The sequence below is a fragment of the Panthera tigris genome, chromosome D2 (genome assembly GCF_018350195.1).
Source record: "Panthera tigris isolate Pti1 chromosome D2, P.tigris_Pti1_mat1.1, whole genome shotgun sequence".
Classification (NCBI taxonomy): domain Eukaryota; kingdom Metazoa; phylum Chordata; class Mammalia; order Carnivora; family Felidae; genus Panthera; species Panthera tigris.
The window spans coordinates 61,495,011-61,521,717 of record NC_056670.1 but is presented as its reverse complement, the minus strand read 5'-3'; the positions used below and the strand labels follow the sequence as shown (position 1 = coordinate 61,521,717).

The window sequence follows — 26,707 nt, the reverse complement described above, 5'->3', positions numbered from 1 at the left end:
CCAAAATGAGCAGTCTTGAATGCAGTAAAAATGTGAAGGCATTGGGGACTCTAGATGCCTAAGGTGGTGGCATTTATTGCATGGTCTCGTGTTGTGAAATTAGTCTGCTGCCTGTGTCCCCACTTCCCTGTTCCTTGGTCACACTCAATGGGTAAAAGCCAGCCTTGACTAAAGCCAGTACTTGGCCTTCTCTGTGCCTACACCAGCTGACTCGTTTCCCTCTAATGACCTTAATCATTATTGGGTCCTTAGAGCTGTTCAGCGACACTGTTCTCTTTTTCCCCTAGCTTAGTCCACATCACCTGGGGGATGTTGTCAAAAACGCAGATTCAGTTCTGTCATTCTGAGGAAATGGAAGGATCCTGAGATTTCTTTTTTTTCTTTCTATAATTTATTTTTTATAATTTATATCCAAGTTAGTACATGGAGCAACAATGGTTTCAGGAGTAGATTCCTTGAGCCTCTTACCCATTTAGTCCATCCCCCCTCCCCAACCCCTCCAGCAACCCTCTTTTTGTTCTCTATATTTAAGAGTCTTTTATGTTTTGTCCCCCTTCCTGTTTTTATATTATTTTTGCTTCCCTTCCCTTATGTTCATCTGTTTTGTATCTTAAAGTCCTCATATGAGTGAAGTCATATGATATTTGTCTTTCTCGGACTCATTTCTCTTAGCATAATACCCTCTAGTTCCATTCACGTAGTTGCAAATGGCAAGATTTCATTCTTTTTGATTGCTGAGTAGTACTCCATTGTATATGTGTGTACCACGTCTTCTGTATCCATTCATCCATGGATGGACATTTGGGCTCTTTCCATACTTTGGCTACTATCGATAGCACTGCTATAAACATTGGGGTGCATGTACCCCTTCGAAACTGCACACCTGTAGGATCCTGAGATTTCTAACAAGCGACCTGGTGGTACAGCTGCTGCTGGTCGGAGGACTGTGCTTTAAGTAGCAAGATCCTAGAGGACTGTGTCACATGTTCTCCCGTCTTCAAACTTCCAACACCTGACCTCTTCAACGCACTCTTACCCTATTTTCTATTCCACTGGGAGGAGAGAAGCAACTAGAAGAGATTTCCCTTACTCTTCCACCTCCACATCTGTCTTCTGCCCGTGCTAGAATCCATAGACTCTTCCTGCCTTTCTGTCTCTTAAGGATGAAATGGCCTTGCATCTGCCCGAGCTGGTCCTTCACTTGTGCACCCAATCCCCTACCACCTTACGATTCAACATTGTTACTCCTGCAGTTTTCCCCTTTTTCCTGCATCAATTTTTCCCTTCAGCATAGACACATGTTGTAATATTATACATTGGATACATCTCTCATCTTTTAGAAGAGAAAAAGAAAAAAAAAAACTCCTTTGAAGAAGATTCTGGAATTCTTTCTATGATCCTTGTGACTTTTGAGTTAGTCTGAATGTACTTCAAAATAAGCTAAAAGGAAAAAATAACTCTCTGGACCCCACTTTCCTTTCAATCCACTGCCCAGCGTCTCCTCAAAAAAAAAAACCTAGAAAAATCTGTGTTCATTGTCTCCAGTTTCTCCCAATCTTTTCAAAAAGCCTTTGTATTCTGGAAAATATCAAATATATAAAAGAGTAGAGAGAATAGTAGAATGACCCCCCCCCATCCAGCTTCAACAATTATCAATTCATGGCAAATCTTATTTCATTTTATACCTCCACCAATTTTCCTAACACCGGATTAAATTTGCCAATTTTTATTTTAGAATTATTCAAATGTACAGAAATGTTACATGAGTAGTACTGTCTATATACCATATACCTATACCCTCCAGTTTTTAATATTGCCACATTTGTGTTTTATATTTTTCTCCTGAATTATATATATATGGTATCAAAACATCATACTATACATAAAATGATATGAAAGCTTCATACTATTACCTCCAATTCCAACATAGTATTTAAATCTCCTTTCTCGGCACAAACTCTAGTTCCCCAACTATAAATGTATTTATTCATTTGCTCAGTCCTACAATATGCCTAAAATGCCTCTACGAAAAGCAAAACTACTTGGTAGGTTTTAAGATTTCCTTGCACCTCCTTTTATTCTTAGGATATATCCACTGAGGGTGGGCCACCTGCACATTATGTTCAGAATTTGTTTGGATGAATCTTCTTTTTCCCTTCTGTGTGGACGACATTATCAATTTGATATAAATTCTTCGTGTAGGACTATTCTTATTTCAGGGGGAAGAGGCCAGTGTGTCTTCTGATTTCATGATTTTCTTTGTTTCTGCAGAACCCTTAATGTTCACTTCTTCCTTCCTTCTTTCCCTTTACCCCAAGTCTCCTGGAGGCACCTCCGTCTTCCACTCTGCCTCATTCTCCCCAGAAGCAGCACTGCCTGACATTGCACCTCAAGTCCCTTCTTTATGATTTGCCAGGGGCTCCTCTTTGGGCACCTTGACAGCTGCCACCCTAATCCAAATAGTGTCATTTCTCACCTGATTTATGGCATCCGTTTCCCTGCTCTTCCCTCCCCTGATCTGTACCCTTCCCATTCTCTCCCACCACTCTCCCCATCCTTAAGTGTGTCTACTGCACTGGCTTCGAGGACCTCCATGGATCCCCAGTGAACTCTTGACTCCCACACTCACAGCTCATTCTTGCCATGGACCCTTGACATGCTGTGGCCATTGCCTGGGGTGTTCTCGTCCCATTTGGCCACATGCTGTCTCACCTCTTTTGGATCTCTACTCGGTCGTCAGCTCATCTCCCTAAATAACATGGCAAACTCTCTCCTCACTAGTCCCACTCTGTCCCCCACACCCTGCTCTGGTGTTCTCCAGAGTGCTCATCCCCACCTGGCCTGCTTCCCCTGCACTCGTGTATATATTACCTGCCTCCTCCACTAGAATGTAATGTGAGGGAAGAGAACTGGTTTGTTTTGCTCTTTACTATATTTCAAGTTTTGAGAACTATGCTTGATCCATTGGCACTCAATAAATATTTCTTGAATGAGTCGATAAATTTATTGACACTTATTATGTACCAGGCACAGACCAAGGGCCTGGGGATTTACCACCTTCATCCTCAAGAGCCTGTAGTCTGGCCAACTACAACAATACTTTCTTAAATTGCAAGCCATGTGTTTGTCCAGGGCTGGGAGAAATTCTTGTTCTCATGGGTTCTGCACTGTTCATCCATACCCTCCTCTTTAGTGTCCCATCTCCCATCTCCCTGCTTCTCATTTCTCAGCACCTGATGCAGACATTTTTAGTTACAATTAGATTTTCCCAGGGATGTTTGAGGAAAAGTGACACCCAATTCTTTAACAAATACTCCTTTGATTCCCACTGTGGGCTGGGGGCTGTGCCAGATCCTGGAGGACGCTTGCTGACTAGACAGACACAGCCCTTGCCCCCTCACAGTGCTCACTGTCTTGGGGGGTAGGGAGTTACATATTAACTGGACATTCACAAAATAGTCATTCAACTACAATGCAATAAATCAGCACGGACAAGGCCAGGTGCCATCTGTGACAGTAAACACAGAGGCACTGACTGAGATTGGGGCCACTGGTGTTCACCAGGCCCCCTTTACAGGCTGGCGTGCCCATCCCCTTACCACTATGCATGCTACAGATAAAGACTCAGACCTGAGACCTCTGGCACCTTGCCCTTGGCTCATCAAGGGGGCATCCTTGTTGTACCACACAAGGTTATCCAGAACAGCCTGTGACTGACTGATGACATGGGGATGCAAAAGTCCAGCCCCCTTGACCCAAACTGGGACAGCTCAGTGGAGCCTCTCTATTACCCTTATCCCCTGGGAATCAGGCAAAGGCTGGGCTACCTAAGGGCACATCGTTGCTCAGCCTCTGCCCCTTCCTTGGCTGCTTCCCTTCCCCCCCTTTACAGATGTCTCTGAAAAAGCACTCCCTCCCAAAATCACATACACTGGAATCCCGTTCCAGGCTTTGCTTCTCAGGCTCAAGATAGTGCCTAAGACGGGACCCAAGGTAGGCTTACTTGAGAAAGTGACTTTGGTGCTCACGTTAGAAGAATGAGAAAAAATGACAAGTTGAAGAGCAGGGAATGGAGATCAGGCAGATGGAAAAGCACATGAGAAGAGCCTGCAGTGAAAAGAATGTGGGGTGTTTGAAACACAGAGCAAAAGGCCGTTCTGACATTAGAAAAAGTTCCTTTCTGTCCGGAGAGAGGGGTGGGCTGGGATCGTTGGCCATGTGATGGTGCTACCATTGTCCAGGGACACAGGGCCTGGATACACAGCTACTGGGCCCATAGCCGGTGTGATGTTTCCATTCCTATGAGATAGTGTCATAAATTATGATAAATAAACTGGCCCTGAAGTGTGCTTTTTCTGTATTTGTTTTATTTTAATATTTCCTCATTGCTTCATTAGCTTAATTTGGGTGGTGTTTCTCCTTGTGTCAAGGGCCTCTATACATCTAGCTAAACTCTCTCCATCACCTTCCCAGAATTTGTCTCTCACTTCATTAAACCAGCATAGATAGAACTTAGCTTTTTAAGGTAAACTTAAAATAATGTATTGTTACCATCATAGTAATAATTTATTCAAGGAAGAATTATCAGTGGATGCTGAAACTGGTGGATAAAAGTTTGATGAGGAACAAGATTTTTACATGGTTCCTAAGTATCTTCCCACAAATTGATTACAAATGGAAAAATAGCAACTGTATGATAGAGACACTGGCAGACAATGCTTGACCAGTTAACATCACCAGTAATGAAACAAACCAACATCATGTCTCCTCATGTGGTGCCCTGAGAAGGATACAACATGATTTATGTAGTGTTCCTGCTAGAAATGTATAACCTGGTCTATGCATGAGAAAACATCAGACAGACCTAAACTGAGTGACAGTCTACAAAATGACTCAGCTGTATTTGAGCGTCTGTAGCTTATTCTCAAATGGTTGAGAAAAAGATAAAGAGAGAGAGAGAGAGAGAGAGAGAAGGGATTGAGCAAGTGATAAAACAAATGCGTTGGAATATTAGCATTTGATTAATTTGGTAAAAAGTATGTGGGGATTCTTTGTACTATTCTTACAACTTTTCTGTAAATTTAAAGTCATATCAAAAATTTTAAGTTACAAAAACGTTTAAAGATAAAAATTATTTGTAATGGTATGTCTAGGATTGAACTACAGGTATTGTTTTCTTTAAAAATATAAGTTTAGGAGCGCCTGACAGTCAGTTAAGCGTCTGACTCTTGATTTTGGCTCATATCATGATCTCACGGTTTGTGAGACTTGAGCCCTGCATCACGCTCTGTGGTGACAGCATGGAGTCTGCTTGGGATTTTCTCTCTCCCCCTCTCTCTCTGCCCCTCCTCTGTTCGGTCCCTCTTGCACATGCTCGCTCGCTCTCTCTCTCTCTTTCTCTCTCTCTCTCAAAATAAATAAATAAACTTTAAAAATATTGAGGAGGGCGCTTGCTGGGATGAGCACTGGGTGTTGTATATAAGCGATGAATCACAGGGAACTACTCCCAAAACAGTGGATACACTGTATGTTAGCTAGCTTTACAATGAATTATATTTTAAAAAGTAAACAAATTCACCAATGTGGTATTTTCCATGAAAAAATATATATATAAATTTATAGTTTCCTACTCACCTGCTCTTGCTTAGATCTAAGTCTATCTCTGCCTCTACCTCTTTATCTATACACTCACTCCTTATTTCCTTAAAATCTAAAAAATTCTGTGAAGATATATCATGGCTTTAAAAAAAAAATCAAGATTTTTTAGGGTCAGATTGTGTGCCTGGAAATTTGTCTTATATATAGAGAGTAAGAATTTTCCAGAAAGATTTGTTGTAATTTGTTTTACTAGGCCTTATTCTGCCTGCATCATTAGCCATGATCGGTTATGTCTTTTTTTTTCCAGCATAATCTTTTTAAAGCAAAAATCTCAGACTCAGTATATTAAACAGATCCAAATGGAACATCTCTGGTTGAAGAGAGTGGAAGGCCCAGAGCACTTCAGAAGGCCTGTCCTTCCCGTACCCTTGCAGCAAAATGTGAACACCACTTCCTTGCAGCATTTAATGTTCCTAAACATTAACTTTGCTATTGATTTCCTTTCAGTCATTAGAAGCAGAAATGAAGAAACTTCAAAATTCCATTCAAGAAAGCACACAGAATTTTGATGAACATTTGAAAAGACTCTTTGAAAGGAGAGTAAAGGCAGAGATGGTTGTCAACCAGGTAAATAAAAGCTTTTACTTACATGACTTTTTCTTTTAATGTTTATTTATTTTTGAGAATGAGAGAGAGTGTGAGCAGGGGAGGGGCAGAGAGAGAAGGGGAGACAAAGAGTCCAAAGCAGGCTCTGAACTGTCAGTGCAGAGCTAGACACAGGGCTCGAACTCACTAACCATGAGGTCATGACTTGAGCCGAAGTCAGACACTTAACCAACTGAGCCACCCAGATGCCCCATGACTTTTATTTTAAGGAGCCTCCAGGGCCTCTCTTTGTTCTTAGGAAAAAGACCAACAACCTTCCTGCTCATGTGGGCCTGGCTCCTGCTCCAGCCTCACCTCTGCCCCTCCCGTCTTCACTGGCCACACTCCCTTTGGTGCCTTGAGCACAGCAGTGTGCCCATTCCTCCTGGCTCTGCCTCCTGACCTGTATCTACTCATCCTTCAGGTCCCAATTTACAAGCCAGTTCCTCAGACTAGGTTAGAGCTTCCTAGTATATGCTCTGACCTTTTACTTTCTATTACTTATCGCAACTGAATTTTAATTTATATGAGATTACTTTTTAATGCTCCCAAAACTATAAGTTCCATGAACTCTGTCTTGTTCGCCCCTGTATCTCCAGCAACTAGCAAAGGGCTGGGCTCATACTATGTGTTAAATGAATGAATAATCCATCTGCCCCAAAGAGCCAATGAGAAATCTGGCTTAATTTGATTCAACAGTAAGAATATAAATGAAGTGTGCAGTAACTAGAAACAAGAAGACCAAGGGGTGAAGCCTTTCAATTCTAAGGGAAAATTATTCCTAGCATTGGATTCTGTACTGCCCAAACTATCATTTGAGTGTAAGAGGAGAATAATGATATTTTGAGAAACACAAGATCTTGAAAATTTATATGTGTCTCTAAAGGCAAGAGAGGTCAACCAAAAAAGATGAAAGAAGGTAAGGGAACCTCTAGGAGGATGTCTCTATCCTCGGGGTCCCAATAGGAATGGTACACTGAAAGAGTTACATTGAAGAGGGTTTAATGCAGGGACTCTTCACTGAGGTATGGGCAGGGTTAAGGGAAACAGCAAGGAATGGCCAAGAGACCAGAAACAGTGGGAAGCCCCTAACATTTCTAAATCTAAAGAGGCAAGGGAAGGGAGCTACAACCACTACCAGCAAGAGCTGTAGCCTTGAGAGAGGGGCTGCTCCTGGGGAGTCATGGCCACAGACAGATAACATAACCACTGGCCCCACAGGGAGGGAGTGTGTATATGGTAGTTGGGTCGGGGGAGATTGGTAATGAATGCCCCAGAACTAGGCATAAGAACAGCGTTAGTCATATGGCCAGAAAGTAGAAACAATCCAAATGTCCAATGACTACATATAGATAAATAAAATGTGGTTTATCCATATAATGGAATATTATTTGGCAATGACAAGTACTAACATGTGCTACAACATGGGTGAAAAGTGACTTATATGAAATGAGTGAATTGTATGAAATATATACTAATAAAGCTATTATTTTAAAAAGATGTGCTTAGAACATCTTTTCATACAAAATAATGAGGAAACTATCAAAGACTACCAGATAATATCCAAAGGACTCAGGAGCCAATTTTAAAAGCTCCCGTAAAGGGAATAATTTAAGATTCAACAATGATAATCATTGCAATTACCTAAAACCCACCAAAGTTGTTTAAATTTGTGAATTTGCGGTATTTTAAAAAGAAAAATGCCTATCGTTCACCTTCAGACGATAACAACCAATTCATTATTTGAAAACTGACAGAGAGAGTGTCGAGAATTGATTCTGCCTTCCTGTATGAATTGTACCACTAGGTAACTACATTGCAGAGAAGGAGGAGCATCTGTGTATTTACAAAGGAGTTTTAATGAATAAAGTGAAAAAAAAAAAGGAACTACAGAAATAGAATATCACCATCCTACAACTCTCCATGGATTAATGGGCCTGGGCATGCAGTGTCTACACTTACTAACATCACAAAAAAGCAGACAATAGTATGTGTCTCCTGATCAAAGGACATAGTATCACCTACGGTATTGCCAAAAGGATCACACATGGGTCCGATCAGGCCTCTGATCAGCTGCCAGTTTTCAGACAGTACATGAGATGAAGGATACTGATGAACTCACCGGAAGTATGCAGTTAGCAAAACCCAGATTAGGTAAAACTACAAGTAAATGTGAGGAGAGGAGAGGAGAGGAGAGGAGAGGAGAGGAGAGGAGAGGAGAGGAGAGGAGAGGAGAGGAGAGGAAAGGAAAGGAATCTGTGGATTATAAGAAATTTTTTTTCAGGTGGCAATTTTTTAAATGGACAAGTTATGCTCTAGTGCCTAGAGACATACTTGGGTAATAAAAGCATAAAGAAACACAAGAGAGTGATTATTATGAATGTCAGGAAGGTGGTTATTACTGGGGTTGAGACTGTGAAGGGGACACATGGAAGGGGAAAGCTGTATTTCTTGAACTGTGGGGTGATTGCAAGGGTGTTTTACCTTTATAACTCAAGCTATATGCTGTTGTGTGTATTTTTTCTGTATATATATTTCACCTTACAATGAAAAGATGGAAAAGGTAAAATAACTGAGTAGTTAGTGCAACTGTCTATATTCCCTTTTTCCTGAAAAGAATTTCTCTTATTTGTATGTCATGAATCTGCTTGATGAGTGCCAAGTCTGTGGCCCTCAGTAGAAAATCATTTCTCAAATAGAAGTAGTGATCATCTTCCCCACCTTTTGAAATATTTCCACAGGAGGAACTGAAAATAAATAACCTCGTTTTTTCTTTGCTGTTGGATGAAGAAATAAGCTCCAGAGAAGCATTCCTAAACAACTACCTTATAAAGAAGCAGGCGGAGAAAGTAAGGACAGTATCTGATATCTTGAGTATAACCAGAGCTGACACACCTAGGCCCTTCCCTTCTTGCACATCCCTCTTAGCTGTGTGTGTTCCTTGGCTCCCTGCCAGGGACTTTGCTCCAGGGTCAGATGAAAGCACCTGCTGTAGTCTGTTCATGAAGTTATGTGATTCCGTGTCTGTAACCATTTAGTCAAAAGAACTGTGTAACTTTGATATGATATATGATTTATAAAATGAGACAATATAGCTTCATGGTTGGAAGGACTCGCTTCTAACTACTGACTGGCTGTGGGACCTTGGACAAGACATAGAATCTTTTAAGCTATTTGCAAGCTCTTCTCTGGGAGTATTGTCTTCTCTGGATCATTTGGAACCCTACGTTTTACTAAGCATGTGAGTAACAGGTTAGCTTATAGAATGAAAAGCTGTCATATTCTGAAAAACCCTAATAAATAGGGGTTGAATAGATAAGTCTTATTAAAGAGACAATGAATGCAAAATGCTTATCACATAATAATTTTCAAAAGGTGTCAGCTTTTCTTGGTAGTATTAATAAAGAACATTTATGTATGAATGATTTAGAGTATCATATATGTATGACATATGAACTTAGTTTTTGCTAGCAGTCTATTAAATAGCCTATGTAAAGCACCTTCTAAATGCAACCATCCTCATAACAACCCTGCAGGGTCCTGGATTTCTTTCCTAGTTGAGGAGAGTTGGTAACATGCCTAAGTCACCCATTAGAATGTAAAACAGCAGGAATTGGAACTGTGGAAATAAATTAAGACCATCTAGATGACAATAAGCAGACTATTTATTCAGAGCTTGGTATAGTAAGGGTTCAGCCACCATCACTTGTGTTTGGCAGACACTCAAAGGCAGGCAGGGGGTGGGAAAGCTTTATAATAAAGAAGAGAGGGCTTCAGATGCACCCTGATTAGAAGTTGTTGGCATGGGGAAGCGAGGGGCAAGGTAATTAGAAGGCAGGCAACCTGTGTGATTAATTTGGGGAGCATATTTGGCTTTGTCTATTTGGTCCTAAACTGGAAATGGCGGCAAAAATTAGGAAAGCTGAAAGTTACTGACCAAGTCCTGGCAGTTTGGGGTTGCTCGCTGCTGAGGATATGGTTTAGCTTCCTGGCTAGTGGCTACAGGGGTTGTGGGTCAGAGTCCTATTTGTATATATAGTCTGGCCATTGTCTGTTTATACATTCAGTCTCTCAGAAGCCAGCTCCATGTGAATCCCAAGACTGTACAATTCCATCATCCATACTTCCTTTAGTCACTTAACACACTCACATGCAGGCCTGGCTATACTTAGAAACAGGTGATTAGATGTTTGTTCTTTCAAAATCTCCAATTGATTTACTTTCTTCTACAAATCTTATCTGTAATGGATATTCCACTGACACATTTATCTTATACTAGGAAATTTGTTGTTATTTTTAATATCCCCAATATTTTTGTTTATCCTGAAAAACTTAGTTCCAATTGCCTATTCTTGGTGTCATTACAGAACCAGACTTCAGAGGCCGTCCAGAAAGCCAAAGAAGACCTTGATACGTACAGGGAACACTATGACAACTTATTGGCAGAAGACAAAGTGAGAGCCGTTGTCTTACCCATTCACCAATGCAATAGAGTTGCTGCCTAGATTTGGGGAAGATTAAAAGGAATGTAATTTAACTTCCTCATAGATTTTTCTCCTATTATAATTTTCAGTTATCAGTGAACTTCATTCTGTGCCATTGTATATTTCTGATAATAAGTGTATAAAATAAATTTTTGTAAACATCTCTGGTTTAAACATTCTCTTGTACAAAAAAGAGAGATCATCTAGACTTAAGGGCTTTTCAAACTTTAAGTTGCAATTGCCATCAGTTGGTCATGAAATCAATTTAGTAAGCTATAACCAGTAGTTTTAAAAAATTTATTTTAATTCAAGTATGATTAATGCACAGTATTAATTTCAGATGTACAATATAATGATTCAACAGTTTTATACATGACTCAGTTCTATACATTACTCATGATAAGTGTACTCTTAATCCCCAACACTGGCGTGCCTGGGTGGCTCAGTTGGTTAAGTGTCCGACTCTTGATTTCAGCTCAGGTGATGATCTCACCTCAGGTGGTGATCTCATGGTTCATGAGTTCAAACCCCACACTGGGCTCTGCACTGACAGTGCGGAGCCTGTTTGAGATTCTCTGTCTCCCTCTCTCTCTGCCTCTCCCCCACTTGCAATCTCTCTCTCTCTCCCAAAATAAACATTTAATCCCCCTCACCTATCTCACTCATGCCCCCACTCACCTACCCTGTGGTAGCCATCAGTTTGTTTTCTATATTTAAGTGTATGGTTTTTTATCTCTTTTTTTCTTTGTTCTTTTGTTTTGTTTCTTAAACTCCACATATGAGTGAAATAATATTGTATTTGTCTTTCTCTGACTGACTGACTTAGCATTATATCTTCTAGGTCCATCCATGTTGTTGCAAATGGCAAGATTTCATTCATTTTTATGGCTGAATAATATTCCGTTGTATGTATATGATACATCATCTTTATCCATCCATCTATCAATGGGCACTTGTGTTGCTTCCAAAATTTGGCTATCGTAAATAATGCTGCAGTAAACACAGAAGTGCATAATCTTTTTGAATCAGTGTTCTTGTATTCTTTGGGTAAATACTCAGTAGTGGAATTACTGGATCATATGTATGACCAGTAGTTTTGTTTTGTTTTGTTTAAAGTTTAGCCATTTATTTTTGAGAGGGGGGAGAAGGGCCGAGAGAGAGAGAGAGAGAGAGAGAGAATCCCAACTAGGCTCTGTACTGCCAGTGTGGAACCCAGCTCAGGGCTCAAACCCACGAACTGTGAGCTCATAACCTGAGCCAAAATCAAAAGTCAGATGCCTAACCTACTGAGCCACCCAGGTGCCCCTGACCATTAGTTTTGTAATGGAAAAGAACAGGCTAGAAAAACATACAGAATAGAATAGGATAGGATAGGATAGGATAGGATAGGATAGGATAGGATAAGATAGGATAGGATAGGATAGGATAGAAGAATAGAATAGAATCCCTTGCATGGTTTACTTGTAAATATTATGTTGTGAAATTGTAGTTCTGAATGATTTCTAGAACCTTATATGAAGTAGTACTTATAATTCACTGAAGTACTTCGTATTCAAAATAAATCTTTGATAAATCCTTGCATAGTGAGGGGTCACCCTTCAACAAATCTACTTTTTAACCAAATTTTCATAGATTTTTTAAACCAAAGTGATACAATCCTATATCTTGAAGAGTGCTGTCAACAAAGAAAGGGCTTCTGAAGAGAGTTGCAATCCCAGCAATGATATGTCTGTCCTTAGGTTTTGGATCGCAGCTTTAAAAAAGAATTTTCTGAAATTCCCAGTCACCAGGTGGATATACTCTACAAACTTTTTAAACGGCGACCAAGGTTTGTTTCACCTTTGCTATCACGTTTCTGAGAAAAAAGCGTTTGTAAGTGAAAAGGAATATTATTATATTTTGGCTTTTTCAGTCCCACTTAGATGGAAATATTCAATATAACATATTTTATGTGAAAATGTTCACGTGTCTTTATCATAACTCTGGGTTTTTTAAGATTATTCTTAAATCTTAAGGTAAGCAATGAAGAATAATGATTTCATTATTCAAAAAGTGTCTAGGTGAGCATTGTGCTATTTTAGTTCTATGAAAGTAGCACTAAAGTTCCTCTTAAGTTATAGATGGCGTACAGATTTATAGTTTTTCCCAAGATGTGTTCCAGCAAATATGAGGACCTTGTGGTATGAATTGGAATTCATGTAAAAGGCTTCCAGGACAAAATAAGTTAGGGGGAAACACTGGGTTAAAAGAAAAAAAGTTAAACAGTTTTCTTTACTGAAAAACTTCTCAGAACTTGTTTTTGGTCTTTGGATCTCCAAATATAAAAAATAGAATAAGCAGAGTTGTCCAAACTTATTTGGCACTCAGAGCATTTCATGTAATTGTGTTTAAGACAAAGTTTGAAAAATGCCAGTATATATGATTGAAAATAACCATTATCATAAAGGGTTCTAAAATATCTGTTTTTTATACCGAAAGGAGCATTAGAATTACATTTCACAGATTTCCAAACTTTTACAATTTCCATAGTAAGCCATAGAAATCCACAGATTTCCATAATTTTCAAATGTAAGCTAGAAACCATGGAATTTGTTACAGAGGTATAGGCTCATTGTGTCTGAGGTACAGACTCATTCTCTCACCCTTGACGGGTTACATACAACCCCGGGGAATTCAACCTAGCACATGCCTCATATCTTGGTTTCCTTATTTTTAAAGGAGTCAGTCATAGTAAGTCTTGTGAAAAAAGAAGGAAGACTTCCTACATATTGGGAGGCAGCAGTGGAAAAAGCATAAGCTTTAGTGTCAGACAGAATTAGCTTTAAATCCTAATTCTACCATCTATCAGACCTGTGGTCTTAGACCAACAGCTTCTCTCAGACTTTCCTCATTCTAGAGAAAGAAGATAACAATAGTAACTTCACAGCATATTGTACAGCATCTTGATGGTGAGTGGCTGGTACAAATCTTTGTATCCTTCTTTCCTTCCTAGCTACAGCCCAGGGAAACAAAACTAATCTATTCAGGTAGATTTTAAAAGGTGCTTCTTCAGTTGAGTCTATATCTGAAAAATTCCAGGCTAGAGAATATGTGGGACATAACTAGGGAATATCCACACTCCTCTTGGGCTAGACTTCTTCAGGGCAGGTAAAGCTGCCAATGCTGACGATAGTTAGGAACATCAGTAGTCCAGCCAAGGTCATGTCTAGGTGTCCAGGGAGTATGCAAGAAGACCAAAGTAGGTGCTTTTCTCTTTGGAATAGTCCACCAGCCTCTTTCTATTTGGTGGAATAGTCCACCAGCCTCCAAATGTCAAAATAAAGTGTCTTGCAATGTCATATTGATGCTAAGCGTTGTATATAATTTAACATTGATTTCTTTTGTGTGAGAATGTGAAAGGTTGATGGGTTTTTATTGGTAATACCAGGATTCAGAAACAGAAAATACACTCAGATACTGCCGGTATTGTGCCTTTTGGAGAGCGACCCGAATCTGGGAAACTGAATAAGGATGCCTTTGCCCAATTAATGAAAGCCATGGATGACTTGGACAATATTAGTAACATGCCAGAAGGCTTGGACCCCTTGGTCTGGGATCATTTCTGCCAAACCAGACGAGCGAAAGTGGAAAATGAACAGAAAGTATATAATAACATTTTATTCCATTTTCACTTCATTTCAGTGTGCTAATAAATGTAGTTTATAGTGACCTTTGCTTCCAGAAATGCTAATTATTTAGGTTTTCCTGCTAGGATAGTAGTTAGTAATGTTAGTAATAATAATGAGATAAAATATTAACCTTAGTGGTATTAAGGGCTAAGTATAGGCCTGTATTGTAGGCCCACACTGTCCAAAGTGGTGGTCACTAGCCACATGGGGTTATTGTTTACTTGAAATAATGTGGCCAGTCCTAATTGAGACATGCTGTAAGTAGAAAATATACAGAGATTTAGCAGTCTTATGAAAAAGGAATGGAAAATGTCTATATGTTTTATATTCATTACAGGTTGAAATGGTAATGTTTTGGATATATTGTTTTAAATTAAAAAATTAGCAAAATTAATTTCACCAGTTTCATTTCACTTCTTATAATGTGGCTACTACAAAATTGAAAATTAAGTATGTGGTTCACATGTGTGGCTCACATTGTGTTTCCCTTGAAGAGCACCATTGTGGACACAACTTCCCTTCTCCTCTCTATCCCTGGTCTTGAGTTGTCCTTATCCCATTTTGCAAAGATTAGAATTATATTTCACTAGAACCTACTTTATAGTTTTACTAGAATATTTTTTTAATGTGGCAAAGGTAACAATTTGAGGGTATGTTTGAGAGAAGAATTCTTCCTCTTATTGTTTCTTAACCACCCTCTGCCCCCCCACCTCAAAATACCTAAATTCCGTGCCACAAGCATCAGACTGGCATATTTTTGCTAAAGAATCTATGATTTTATATTTTTGTCTGAGATGACGAGAATGAATTTGAAAATAAGATATAAGGAAAGTTGTGGTTGCTTGAGTATTTGATTTTCAGTGAGAGGCAAAATTGGATACTTTTCAAATTATTCATGGATGTACCATGTTAAGTTTTAGGTATCTTACATAATGGTGGGAATTTAAATTTTTGTTAATCTCCTAGAAAAATGGGCTTATTAAGGTTTTGTAGCTAAGTTAAAACATGTATGTTTTCCAGAGTTCTTTAAAATTTGTTTGCTTTTATTCCTAGAGCTGCATATGTACTGAGATGTTTGTGGTTTGGTTCCTTCAGGTAAAGCAGAAAGCAGCTGGCTTAATGGAAATGGTCGCTTTCGTCCGGAGGAGAACTGAGGAGGATGAGAAGTTACAACAGGAAATTGAAAAAGTGTTCCATGAACGCATTGTGTAATTTGAACCTTTCGTTCATGTTCATTTACACAAAACCTAAGCTAAGGCTAAGTTAGATTGTGTTATCATGGGGGAAGAAAGCCTACTCACTGGTTTACAACTGGCACAGACTGGTCTATCTTGCTGGGCTTTATAACTTCTCCTTTAAAAAGTGCATTTTGTTACAAAAGACCTTACTTCAGAATAGAATTTACCTACACGTTCCATTGCTCTTATTAGAAGTAGGCAAGTTTGGGGAAAATCTTATTATTTTTTAATCTGCTCCTTCCACATAAAAATGCAAAGAACTTGTTTCTGCTAATAAGCACTTTGGGGCTCAAGCCACACAAGCAAACTATGTTGAAAATTAGGCAGATATCCAAGAAATTTCCATGTAAACAACTAACCAGCTAATATATTTTTCTTTAGGAAAGTTTGTTCAATTTTGCTAAGTAATTAGGATACTGTTTTAAGTCCTTACTTCACTTTATCCGAATTTACAAACATTTTGATACATTCTTCTTTGATGTTCCCAAATTCATCATTATACATCATTTTCAGATCCAGGCTATTAGGAGAAATGTGAATTAGCCAGAAATAGATATAAGTAGCATACAGATTAAATATCGTTAATAAAATATCAGAAGTCAATACACAAAGTCAGAACTTTAATAGATTTGTTATTTGGGAGCATCTCAATTTTCTTCCAAAATAATATTAATCTTTTCTTAATCATAAAGTATAACTTTATGAATGTATTTAAGTCCATGCCATTCTTTGAGCAGCCCAAGTGTAATTCCGTATCAATAAGAGGCATCATAGAGACCTCCAAGAAAGCTCATCATTGGGAAAGATTTTCTGCATTAATCTCCAGCAGGTTTTTCTTTAGCTTAAGGTTGAAATTTAAGTTGAAAACTAAGTTTGAATTTTATATTCTCAGATAATAGATGAAATTTGAAATATAAGTATATTTCAACTGCTTACTTTGAAGTCTTTTCAATGTAGATTACAGGAAGAGAAGGTGAGATTCCAGTTGAATTTGACAATCCAAATTCTCCTTAAACAAGGACAAGTAGAGCTGGAAAATTTCCAGTTATTGCTGGAGTATCCTGATGCAATTCTCATCAACAAGAGCATAATTGAAGACTTGAATTGTGTGATTCGGGTAATTATCATTTTTTTAAGAAGAAAGCCAACATATTAGCCTGCTGTACCAAAAATTTTCTCATTATTCTCCCATTTCCATGAAAAGTCATTTTCATTCTGTTAAATCAGTGATTCCAAACTCTGGCTATACATTAGAATCATCTAAAGAACTTTACAAATGCATCCAGGCCCACCCCCTAAGCATGGGTATTTTTTAAAAGCTTCCCGGATGATTCTAAAGTATAAGAAGTTTAAAACTACAAGCTTAAATGCTCATTCTAATATGCTATCATTTTGTTAAGCTCAATTTACTCATGTAATGATAATTTTAGATACGATTAGATCATTGATTTTAGACCTTGCTTATTTTCTAATATAAACATTTAATGTCATAAATTTCTCCCTAAGCACTGTTTTAGCTGCATTCTGCAAATTCTGATATTTTGTGTTTTCATTTTCTTTCCATTTAAAATATTTTCTAATTTCCCATTAACTTCCATGTTTGACTCATGGGCTACTTAGAAATGCTATTTGGGGCGCCTGGGTGGCTCAGTCGGTTAAGCGGCCGACTTCGGCTCAGGTCACGATCTCACGGTCCGTGAGTTCGAGCCCCGCGTCAGGCTCTGGGCTGATGGCTCAGAGCCTGGAGCCACTTCGATTCTGTGTCTCCCGCTCTCTCTGACCCTCCCCCGTTCATGCTCTGTCTCTCTCTGTCTCAAAAATAAATAAACGTTAAAAAAAAATTAAAAAAAAAAAAAAGAAATGCTATTTAATTTCCAAATATTTGGGGAATTTGTGCTATTTGGGAATTGTGTGCTAATGTTTCCATGCATTTTACTTTTCCAAATACCCTAAACCGACAATACACTGTTACTATTTTTGCTTTAGATAATTTTCTTTTAGAGTGATGAAAAACAAGAAAAAAGCATTTCGTATTTCCTTTTATTTTCACTATTTCAAGAGATCTTTCTTTGTATGGATTAAAGTTTCTGGATTGTAGTTTGTGTGTTTCTAGAATTTTTTTCTATTTCATCTAGGTTTATCTAATTTGTTGGCATTCAATTGTTCATAGTATTCTCTTACTATATTCTATAAGGTTAGTATAAGGTTAGTAGTAATGTCTTTGATTTCATTTCTGATTTTAGCAAATAGAGTCTTTTATCTTTTTTCTTATTCTAACTAAAGGTTTATCAATTTTGATCTCAAAGATTTTGGTTTCATTTATTCTTTCTTTTCTCCTATTTTATATTTCATTTCTTTCTGTTCTAATCTTCCAATTTCCTTCTTTCTTCTGGTGTTGAGTTGATTTTGGTGTTCTTTTTCTTAGATTATTGATTTGAGATGATTCTTTTTTTTTCTTTGATAATTCTCCTTTTTTAACATAGGTGCTTACAGCTATAAATTTCCCTCTGAGCACTGCTTTTGATGCATCTCATACGTTTTGGTATGTTGTGTTTTCACTTTAGTTTATTTCACAATATTTTCTTTTTTTAATTTTTTAAAATTATTTTTGTTTATTTTAGAAAGAGAGAGAGAAAGTGAGTGTGTGAGTCGGAGAGAGGGGCAGAAGAAGAGAGAGAATCTTAAGCAGGCTCCATGCTCAGCACGCAGCCCAACACGGGGGGCTCAGTCCCATGACCCTGGGATCATGACCTGAGCTGAAATAAAGAGTCAGGCACTCAACCAACTGAGCCACCCAGGCACCCCATTTCACAGTATTTTCTAATATATCTTGTGATTTCTTCTTTGACCTATTATTTAATAATGTGTTATTTAATATTCACAAATATGTGAATATTCCATATTTGTGAATCCATATTTGTGAACATTCCAGTTTTCCTTCTGTTATTGATTTCTAGTTTAATTCCCTTGTAGTCAGAACAGATGTTTTGTATGATTTCAATCTTTTAAAATGTGTTAGGATTCATTTTATGGCCTAACATATGGTCTACATTTGAGAGTGTTCCATTTGCACTTGCAAAGAATGTGTATTCTGCTGTTATTGAGTAGTGTGTTCTGTATTTGTCTCTTAGGTCTAATTAGTTTATAGTGTTGTTCAAATCCTCTCTTTCCTTATTGATCATCTGTATACTTGTTCTACCCATTACTGAAAGTAGGATGGTGAAATCTCCTATTACTATCATGGAACTATTTCTCCTTCAATTCTATTGATTTTTGTTTCATATATCTTGGGGCTCTGTGTTTCGAGCATATGTGTTTATAATTGCTGTATCTTCTTGAAGGATTGGCCTGTTATCAGCAAGTAATGTGTTTGTCTGATGTTAGGATAGCCACCCCAGCTATCTTTTGATTACAGTTTGCACAGATGATACCTTTACATCATTTCACTTTCAAGATATTTGTGTCACTGAATCTGAAGTGAATCTCTTCTGGATAGAATATCATTGGATCATTTTTTTAAATTCATTGTGCCTATCTCTGACTTTTAATTATTGAGTTTAATCCATTTACATTTAAAAAAACAATTGCTAGTGAGGCACCTAGGTGGCCCAATCAGTTGACTGTCTGACTTTGGCTCAGGTCATGATCTCATGGTTCATGGGTTTGAGCTCCCTGTTGAGCTCCAGCTCAGAGCCTGGAGCCTGCTTCAGATTCTGTGTCTCCCTCTCTTTCTCCCCAGCTTATGGGCGTGTTCTCTCTCTCTCTCTCTCTCTCTCTCTCTCTCTCTCTCAAAAATAAGTAAACATTAAAAAAATAAAAATAATTTCTGGTAAAATAAAAAGGACTTTACTATTTTGTTATTTGTTTTCTATCATATTTTCTGGTTCCTCAATCCCTCCATTATTGCCTTCTTTTGTATACAGTTGACTTTTTGCAGAATACCATTTGATCCTCTTGTCTTTTACTTTTCTGTATACATTTTAGTTTTTCTCTTAGTGGTTACCATAGGGATTATAATCAACATCTTAGTTTTATAACAAACCAAATTAACACCAACTTAGTTTCAATAAATATACAGAACTACAAAACTCTGCTCCTATACAGGTCTGTCCCTCCTCCTTTATGTTCTTATTGTCATAAATTATATCTTTATGCATTAAGTGTCTGTTATCATAGATTTATAGTTTTGTGCATTTTTCTTTCTTTTCTCTGCATTTTTCTTTTGTTTTCATTTTTTAAAAATTTTTTTTTAACGTTTATTTATTTTTGAGACAGAGAGAGACAGAGCATGAACGGGAGAGGGTCAGAGAGAGAGAGGGAGACACAGAATCTGAAACAGGCTCCAGGCTCTGAGCTGTCAGCACAGAGCCCGACGCGGGGCTCGAACTCACGGACCATGAGATCATGACCTGAGCCAAAGTCGGCCGCCTAGCCGACTGAGCCACCCAGGCGCCCCTGCATTTTTCTTTTAAATCATAGAGAAAAAAAAAGAGTATACACAAACCAAAATACAATAATACTTTTATATCTACCTTTGTAGTTACATTTTTAATTTAGTTTTTTTTGGTTTTTGTTTTTTATTCTTATGGCTTTGAGTTACTGTGTAGTGCCTTCTCATTTCAGGTTGAAGGACTCCCTTTAGCACTTCTGGTACAGCAGGTCTAGTAATGATAGACTCCCTCAGCTTTGTTTTCTCAGAGCATTCTCCTTCATATTTTGTTGTTAGTGTAGGCACAAAAATCATTATCAAAATTGCTGATGGATTCAATGCAAATGGTAAAGAGAAGAATCAAGAATAAATCCTAAAACACTGGCTTTTGAGCAACTGAGTAGATGATGGTGTGATTAACTGACATGAGAAAAAACAGGAAGCATATAGTTTTGCCTGGGACATAAAACAAAGAGTTTTGGCCTTTGCTAAATTTGAGATGCACATAAAACTTCCAGTGGAAATATTACTGGACAGAATTAAGGGCTGATATATAAATTTAGGAGTGTTCTATATATAGATCACGTACAGGTAACTATATATGGATTATTACCTATAGACATTTACAAATGGATAGTTTAAGGCATGAGAGTGCTTGAGACCACCTAGGAATGGGTAGATAGAATACAGAGTTTGGGCCAGTGCCCCAAGTCTAACTTTGATAGATCTAGCAGAGAAGGAATCATGTAATGAAACTGAGAAGGAGCTGCCAATAAAGAGGAAACCTGAGGGGCACCTGGGTGGCTCAATGTCCAGCTTCTGCTCAGGTCATGGTCTTGCAGTTCATGAGTTTGAGCCCCGCATTGGGCTCTGTGCTGACAGCTCAGAGCCTGGAGCCTCCTTCGGATTCTGTGTCTCCCTCTCTGTCTGCTTATCCCCCACTTGCACTCGGTATCTCTCTCTCTCTCTCTCTCTCAAAAATAAAGATTAAAAAAAATTTTTTAAATAAAGAGGAAACCTGAAAACCATAAAAAAATGTCTCCAAGGACAAGGGACTTGTGCACTATGTCAATTACTTGACAAGAGCAGTCTCAGTGGAAGTTTGGGGCAGGGGCTCAACTGGCCATGGTTGAAAAAATAATATGAAATGAGGTTGTAGAGACAGTAACTATAAATAAATCTTAGAAAAAAATTGATCAAAGGAGAGTAGAGAGGAGATGTGGTAGCTCCACAGCAGTGTTTCTCAACCTTGGCACTACTGATATTTTGGGCCGGATGATTATTTGTTATGGAGAGATGTCCTGTGTATTGCACGGTTTAGTGGCATCCCAGCATCTACCCTCTAGATTCCAGTAGCAACACCTCCCTCCAGTTGTGTCCGCCAAAATTTCTCCAAACATAATTTAATTTCCCCTGGTGGGGCAATATTTCCAACATTTGACAAACACTGCTCTGGAGAAATTCCTGAACTTCATATTTTGGAGCTGTTATGACAAGATCAAGGGTATGATCATGGGAGTTGGGTGGCTGAGTGAGATGGAGAAAAAATCATTGATAGTGAGAAATTCAAGGAATTGAGAGGCCAAGTAGTGATTAGAAGATGAAAATAATTTTTAAAAAGAGGAGCAGGTAGTATAGTATAATATAGTGCCATGAACTTTATAAAGCAGAGTTTTTGGAGAGGAAAAATATAAAATGTTAACTGATGGAGCTCTTGTACAAATTAATTTAAGAGACATAATAGTTTCACTATTAGCAATCTGGAAGAACAACTTCATGAAAATATTCCTGAACTTCAATGTAGGCAATTTGAAGTGAAGGGCAAAATATCTAGGTATTTAAAAATATTTAGCTCATCCAATTGTATTTTATTTCATCTCATTTCATTTGCTTTTCCACTAGCTACCAACTGGATATTGTTGTCCCTAGCTGCATTAAACTACAATCTTTTTTTAAATTTTTTTTAATGTTTTTTATTTATTTTTGAGACAGAGACAGAGCATGAGCAGGGGAGGGGCAGAGAGAGAGGGAGACACAGAGTCCGAAGCAGGCTCCAGGCTCTGAGCTGTCAGCACAGAGCCCGACGCGGGGCTCAAACTCACAAACCAAGAGATCATGACTTAGCCAAAGTTGGACGCTTAACCGACTGAGCCACCAGGTGCCCCTAAACTACAATCTTTTATCTATAGTGTCGAGAAGCAGGGCAGAGAGTAGGGGTGCCAGTGCATACAGACTGGTAGATTGGTGATAACAGAAAGAGCTCCCGCCTAATTTTAACATATAAAGTAAACTGGCTATGCTATTCAAGTATATTTTATAATCCTTTCTGTGTAGTACCTATAAAGCTTTTTAGTGATCAGATTTTGCCCAAGAAGTAATTTTTAAATATCTGCTACATTTTTAAAAGAATATAGAATTATCTCTGTGGTCCAAGTGTTTTCTAAGAATAGCATTCAGCTTCAGATATTCTGTATTCTGTCTGCGGAGTCCTATGAATATCAGAATGTACTTTTTTTTTTCTCCCTAAGGCTCAAGGACAAAAGAAAGTTGCTAGCATGATGGAAAGTAAAGATGTCCACAAAGGAATATTTCAGATTGAGTGGGAACATAAGAAAATGGAGATGGAAATGGAAGATCTAAATCAGAAGGCTTGGGATATTCAGATGCTATTTTTTTCCAGAGATCGTCAAAAGGTAAGCTCTCCTTGCCCCACTACGTAATTTTACTTTCATTCATTAATGTATTCATTCATTCAAACAGTATTCAATAGGAAGTCTCTGTAATATCAAACATATTCTAAGCCACTAGTTTTTCATGATGTGTATGAATTCTTTTTCTTCCAAGTATTTCCTAATTATCAAACCCAGTGTTCTTTTCCCCAGTCATCACCATCCCTCAGCTGTCTGTAGCACTTGACAATCTTTATTGCCCATTCCTTTGGCTTTTTTCATCTCTATTTTCTGCTGGTTTTTTCTTCCAACATGTCAGGCTGCTCTGCTTCTTTTGCTGACTTCTCTTTTGCTTCTCTTAAATATAGCTATTTAAGATGATGCTTTTAGCTTGGTTTCCTTCCATGCTCTCTCCTTTGATGGTCTCAATTTTTCTAATTTCAGTGATCCCTTCTAAAAGTCCTATCCAAAAAAAAAAAAAATAAATAAAAGTCCTATCCAAGTTCTCTGTTCCTGAACTCCCTGAATTCTATTTCTGCCTTCCCACCTCCCAACAGCAACTCTTTAATTAATGTGCTTATTTCTGTTCTTTTCAACCACTTACTCAGGCTTGCAGTTGTAGTCATGTGTGATTCCCCTCTCCCCTGTCTTCCAAGTCTGGCCTAGTTTATCTCTTTATTCCTTCATTCTCTATCCCTTCTGCCTTTGCCCTTGCTCAGTTTTTCTTTTTCATGATTTACACTATTGTATAATAACCTCCTAACTGGTCTCTTAACCTTGGGGATTTCTCTTATTTAATATCTACTGTATGCTGCTGTCAGATTAATACTGCTATTTACCTCCAATAACATTACTACTCTCCTCAAACATTTAAAAAAAATTTGGGGGCCGCCTGGGTGGCTCAGTCGGTTGGGTGGCCGACTTTGGCTCAGGTCATGATCTCGCAGTCCGTGAGTTCGAGCCGCACGTTGGGCTCTGTGCTGACGGCTCAGAGCCTGGAGCCTGTTTCAGATTCTGTGTCTCCCTCTCTCTGACCCTCCCCTGTTCATGCTCTGTCTCTCTCTGTCTCAAAAATAAATAAACGTTAAAAAAAAATTAAAAAAAAATTTTTTTTAATGTTTATTCATTTCCTGAGCGAGAGACACAGAGTGCAAGCAGGGGAGGGGCAGAGAAAGAGGGAGACACAGAATCCAAAGCAGGCTCCAGGGTCTGAGCTGTCAGCACAGAGCCCAATATGGGGCTAGAACTCATGAACCATGAGATCATGACCTGAGCAGAAGTCAGTTGCTTAACCAACTGAGCCACCCAGGTGCCCCTCTGCTCAAACATTTTAAACTGCAACTTCTTACCTGGCAAATGAATTATGAAATCTTTGGGTCGATGTTCCACATCCTTCAACCCTACTTTTCAAATTCATTCCCACTGTTCCTTTTATACATTAGTATTCTTAAACCAGACTAGTTAATATTTTCTAGGATTTTACCTCTGTGCCTTTGCTCATTACTGATTTTTTAACCTTGAATATCTTTCCTCAGGTTTTTCACATCCCAAATTTATTTTTCAAGGTCTAGTTTAAATGCCACCTGCCCTTAAAGCTTCTGGATTTCCCCAGTCCAGAAAAACCACATCCTTTCTCAAACCGCCTTTGAATTTGCAAGTCACTTTATTTTCTGGCAACCTAATCATATCTACATGTTCTCTTTTTCTTGAAGGCTAAGGTCATGTTATCCATCTTTGTATCTCCCTTAGTATCTTTAACTGAAACAATATTAATATATGACTCAAATGAGATACTTAATAAATGTTTGGTGAGTTGAATAAATGAATGAGAAAATAAACTCTAGGTATCTGTAATTATTAGCATACAGGTAAATATATCAATAGCTAAATACAAGTAAATATTATAGCACAAAAGTCAAATAAATCTTGGATAATTTTTATGACAATAGTAACTTTCAAAAATAAGAACTTTTTATAAATTTATCTATTGAAAGAATAGAGAAAAATATACTTACATATATTGTGGGGTTTTTTTCTTCTCCAAGTACCTAAATGAACCAAACTATGAGACTCTGATTGCCGTTCAGATTGGAATAATGGAGCAAACCATTGCTGTTTTAGATAAGGTAGGTCTGAAAGATATTGATCAATTATAATCCCAATAGTTGTGAATCATTTGAACACAGTAATAATGTTCGAAATCATGAATTCAAACATAACCTAATAAAACCTAATAAAATAAAATCAAAACAGATCCTTTACTGACATTCAGGATATAATTAGAGGCCCCTGAATAGTGTCTTTATAACCATAACAAGTATGGTAGACTGAAGTACTTCTTTTAATATTAGAAATAACCCCTTGGGAGATATCTGAGTGTATATGAATTTCCAATTTCACAGAAGTGTTAATAGTCTCTCCTTGGCATAACTTTTTTCATAACTGCTTAACAAATGCTCAGTTTTGATTGTATAGCATATATAAGATGGAAACAAAGTCATCTCAAGGCTATGTGGGATTTTTTAATCTCTCATTTTCACGAATATACAAGATTTTTTTCTAGAATGTGGTATTAAAGTACCCTTCTATCTTTAAACAAATAATTTAATTAACTACTATGTGCAGGCATAATGTAGGCAGTAGGGATATGGTGATAAGATGATATCTTGATGATAATGAATTTAAATTTTTAAAATGTCTTTATAAAATACTCTTTTTCAAAATTATTTTCATGGGGTGTCATGGGGACAAAAATTTCAGACCCACAAAAAGAATGTGGAAAACTGCAAAAAACTACTAAAAAAGCTGGGAAGGTACAGCAATCAAAAAGATATAGCAAATTATACTCTGAGCTGCAATTTACGAGAAGAGCTGGTGGCTGTCTCAGAGAGAAAGGACATCTGTAATGCAATAGGTAAGAATTGTTTCTCTTTAATCAACTGTAGGTTTCTTTAAAAGTAATCACTATTCCTGAATTCTGGTCACTGGTTATCAAGCTGCCAGCATTTCTTCCACAGGGTTAACTGATTCTGAGTGCTGTTTCTGTATTTGAAAGTTTAAATGACAATCCAACTAATTCTATTCTTCATTTTTTGGGGGATAGGGTCTCAACTGACTTGTGAAAAGATTGCCAAAGAACAGTATGAAAACATGATGCATCAACAAAAGTTAACAAATATTTCAAAACAACAAGCTGAACAGATTTCAATACTGCAGGCCGAAGTTGAACGATTAAGGATGAAGACATTTCCTGCTCTTGTTCAAATGTAAAAATGCTGGTGGGAAACAAGACAGACAATCAATCATTTAAAAAATAGTTTCATTTGATTAAAATGATTTTTTTCTCCCATATCAGGACATTTAAGTAGAGCTTCTTCTTAGTTTCATTTTTTAATAGCAAATTATTTAATTTTAGCCTTCATTATTATAAAAATTTTTGTCTTCCACGAATGTGTAAAATATCATGAATTGCTTTTGCTCAAGAATGAACTGAAAATATTCAAGATCTATTTTACTATTTAACTCATTTAGGCTTAATTTTGGTCATAAAGACAAAAAATTTTTAGCCACTACTGGCATTTGTAACTTTATGAAATTACCAGAAAACTTATGAGTTAATGGATGATTTTCATACTTTTCTGTATTAAGTTTTCTTCAGCAAGGATTTATGTAATCAGAAAAAAAAATTACCAGGGGGCACCTGGGTGGTTCAGTCGGTTTAGTGGCCAACTCTTGATTTTGGCTCAGGTCATGATCTCATGGTTGTGAGACAGAGTCCTGCATCGGGCTCCATGCACAGCATGGAGCCTGTTTGGGATTCTCTCTTTCCCTCTCTCTGCTCCTCCCCTGTTCTGTCTCTCTTGCTCTCTCTCTCTCAAAATAAATAAGTAAACTTTTGAAAAAAGAAAACAACTATCAGAACATATAAGATCATTTCCTATTCTAGCCTGAAAACAAAGTGAACTGTTTACTTTTA

At 37.8% G+C, this 26,707-nt stretch overlaps 1 protein-coding gene across 2 annotated transcripts in view; it reads left to right on the top strand.

Moving 5' to 3' along the window:
- CFAP43 (cilia and flagella associated protein 43) overlaps positions 1 to 26,080 on the top strand; it is a 118,434-nt gene extending 92,354 nt beyond the window's left edge. The window contains exons 28-38 of one of the 2 annotated variants that reach the window (XM_007080308.3): positions 6,106 to 6,225; positions 8,985 to 9,092; positions 10,611 to 10,697; positions 12,467 to 12,555; positions 14,155 to 14,368; positions 15,491 to 15,603; positions 16,591 to 16,750; positions 22,591 to 22,755; positions 24,777 to 24,857; positions 25,492 to 25,645; positions 25,835 to 26,080. In XM_007080308.3, coding sequence (XP_007080370.1) covers positions 6,106 to 6,225; positions 8,985 to 9,092; positions 10,611 to 10,697; positions 12,467 to 12,555; positions 14,155 to 14,368; positions 15,491 to 15,603; positions 16,591 to 16,750; positions 22,591 to 22,755; positions 24,777 to 24,857; positions 25,492 to 25,645; positions 25,835 to 26,001 — 1,458 coding nt within the window. In that variant the 3' untranslated portion in view covers positions 26,002 to 26,080. The remainder of the gene's footprint in view (positions 1 to 6,105; positions 6,226 to 8,984; positions 9,093 to 10,610; positions 10,698 to 12,466; positions 12,556 to 14,154; positions 14,369 to 15,490; positions 15,604 to 16,590; positions 16,751 to 22,590; positions 22,756 to 24,776; positions 24,858 to 25,491; positions 25,646 to 25,834) is intronic. The other variant, XM_042960640.1, reaches the window with a different exon arrangement.
- Positions 26,081 to 26,707: the final 627 nt, after the last annotated feature.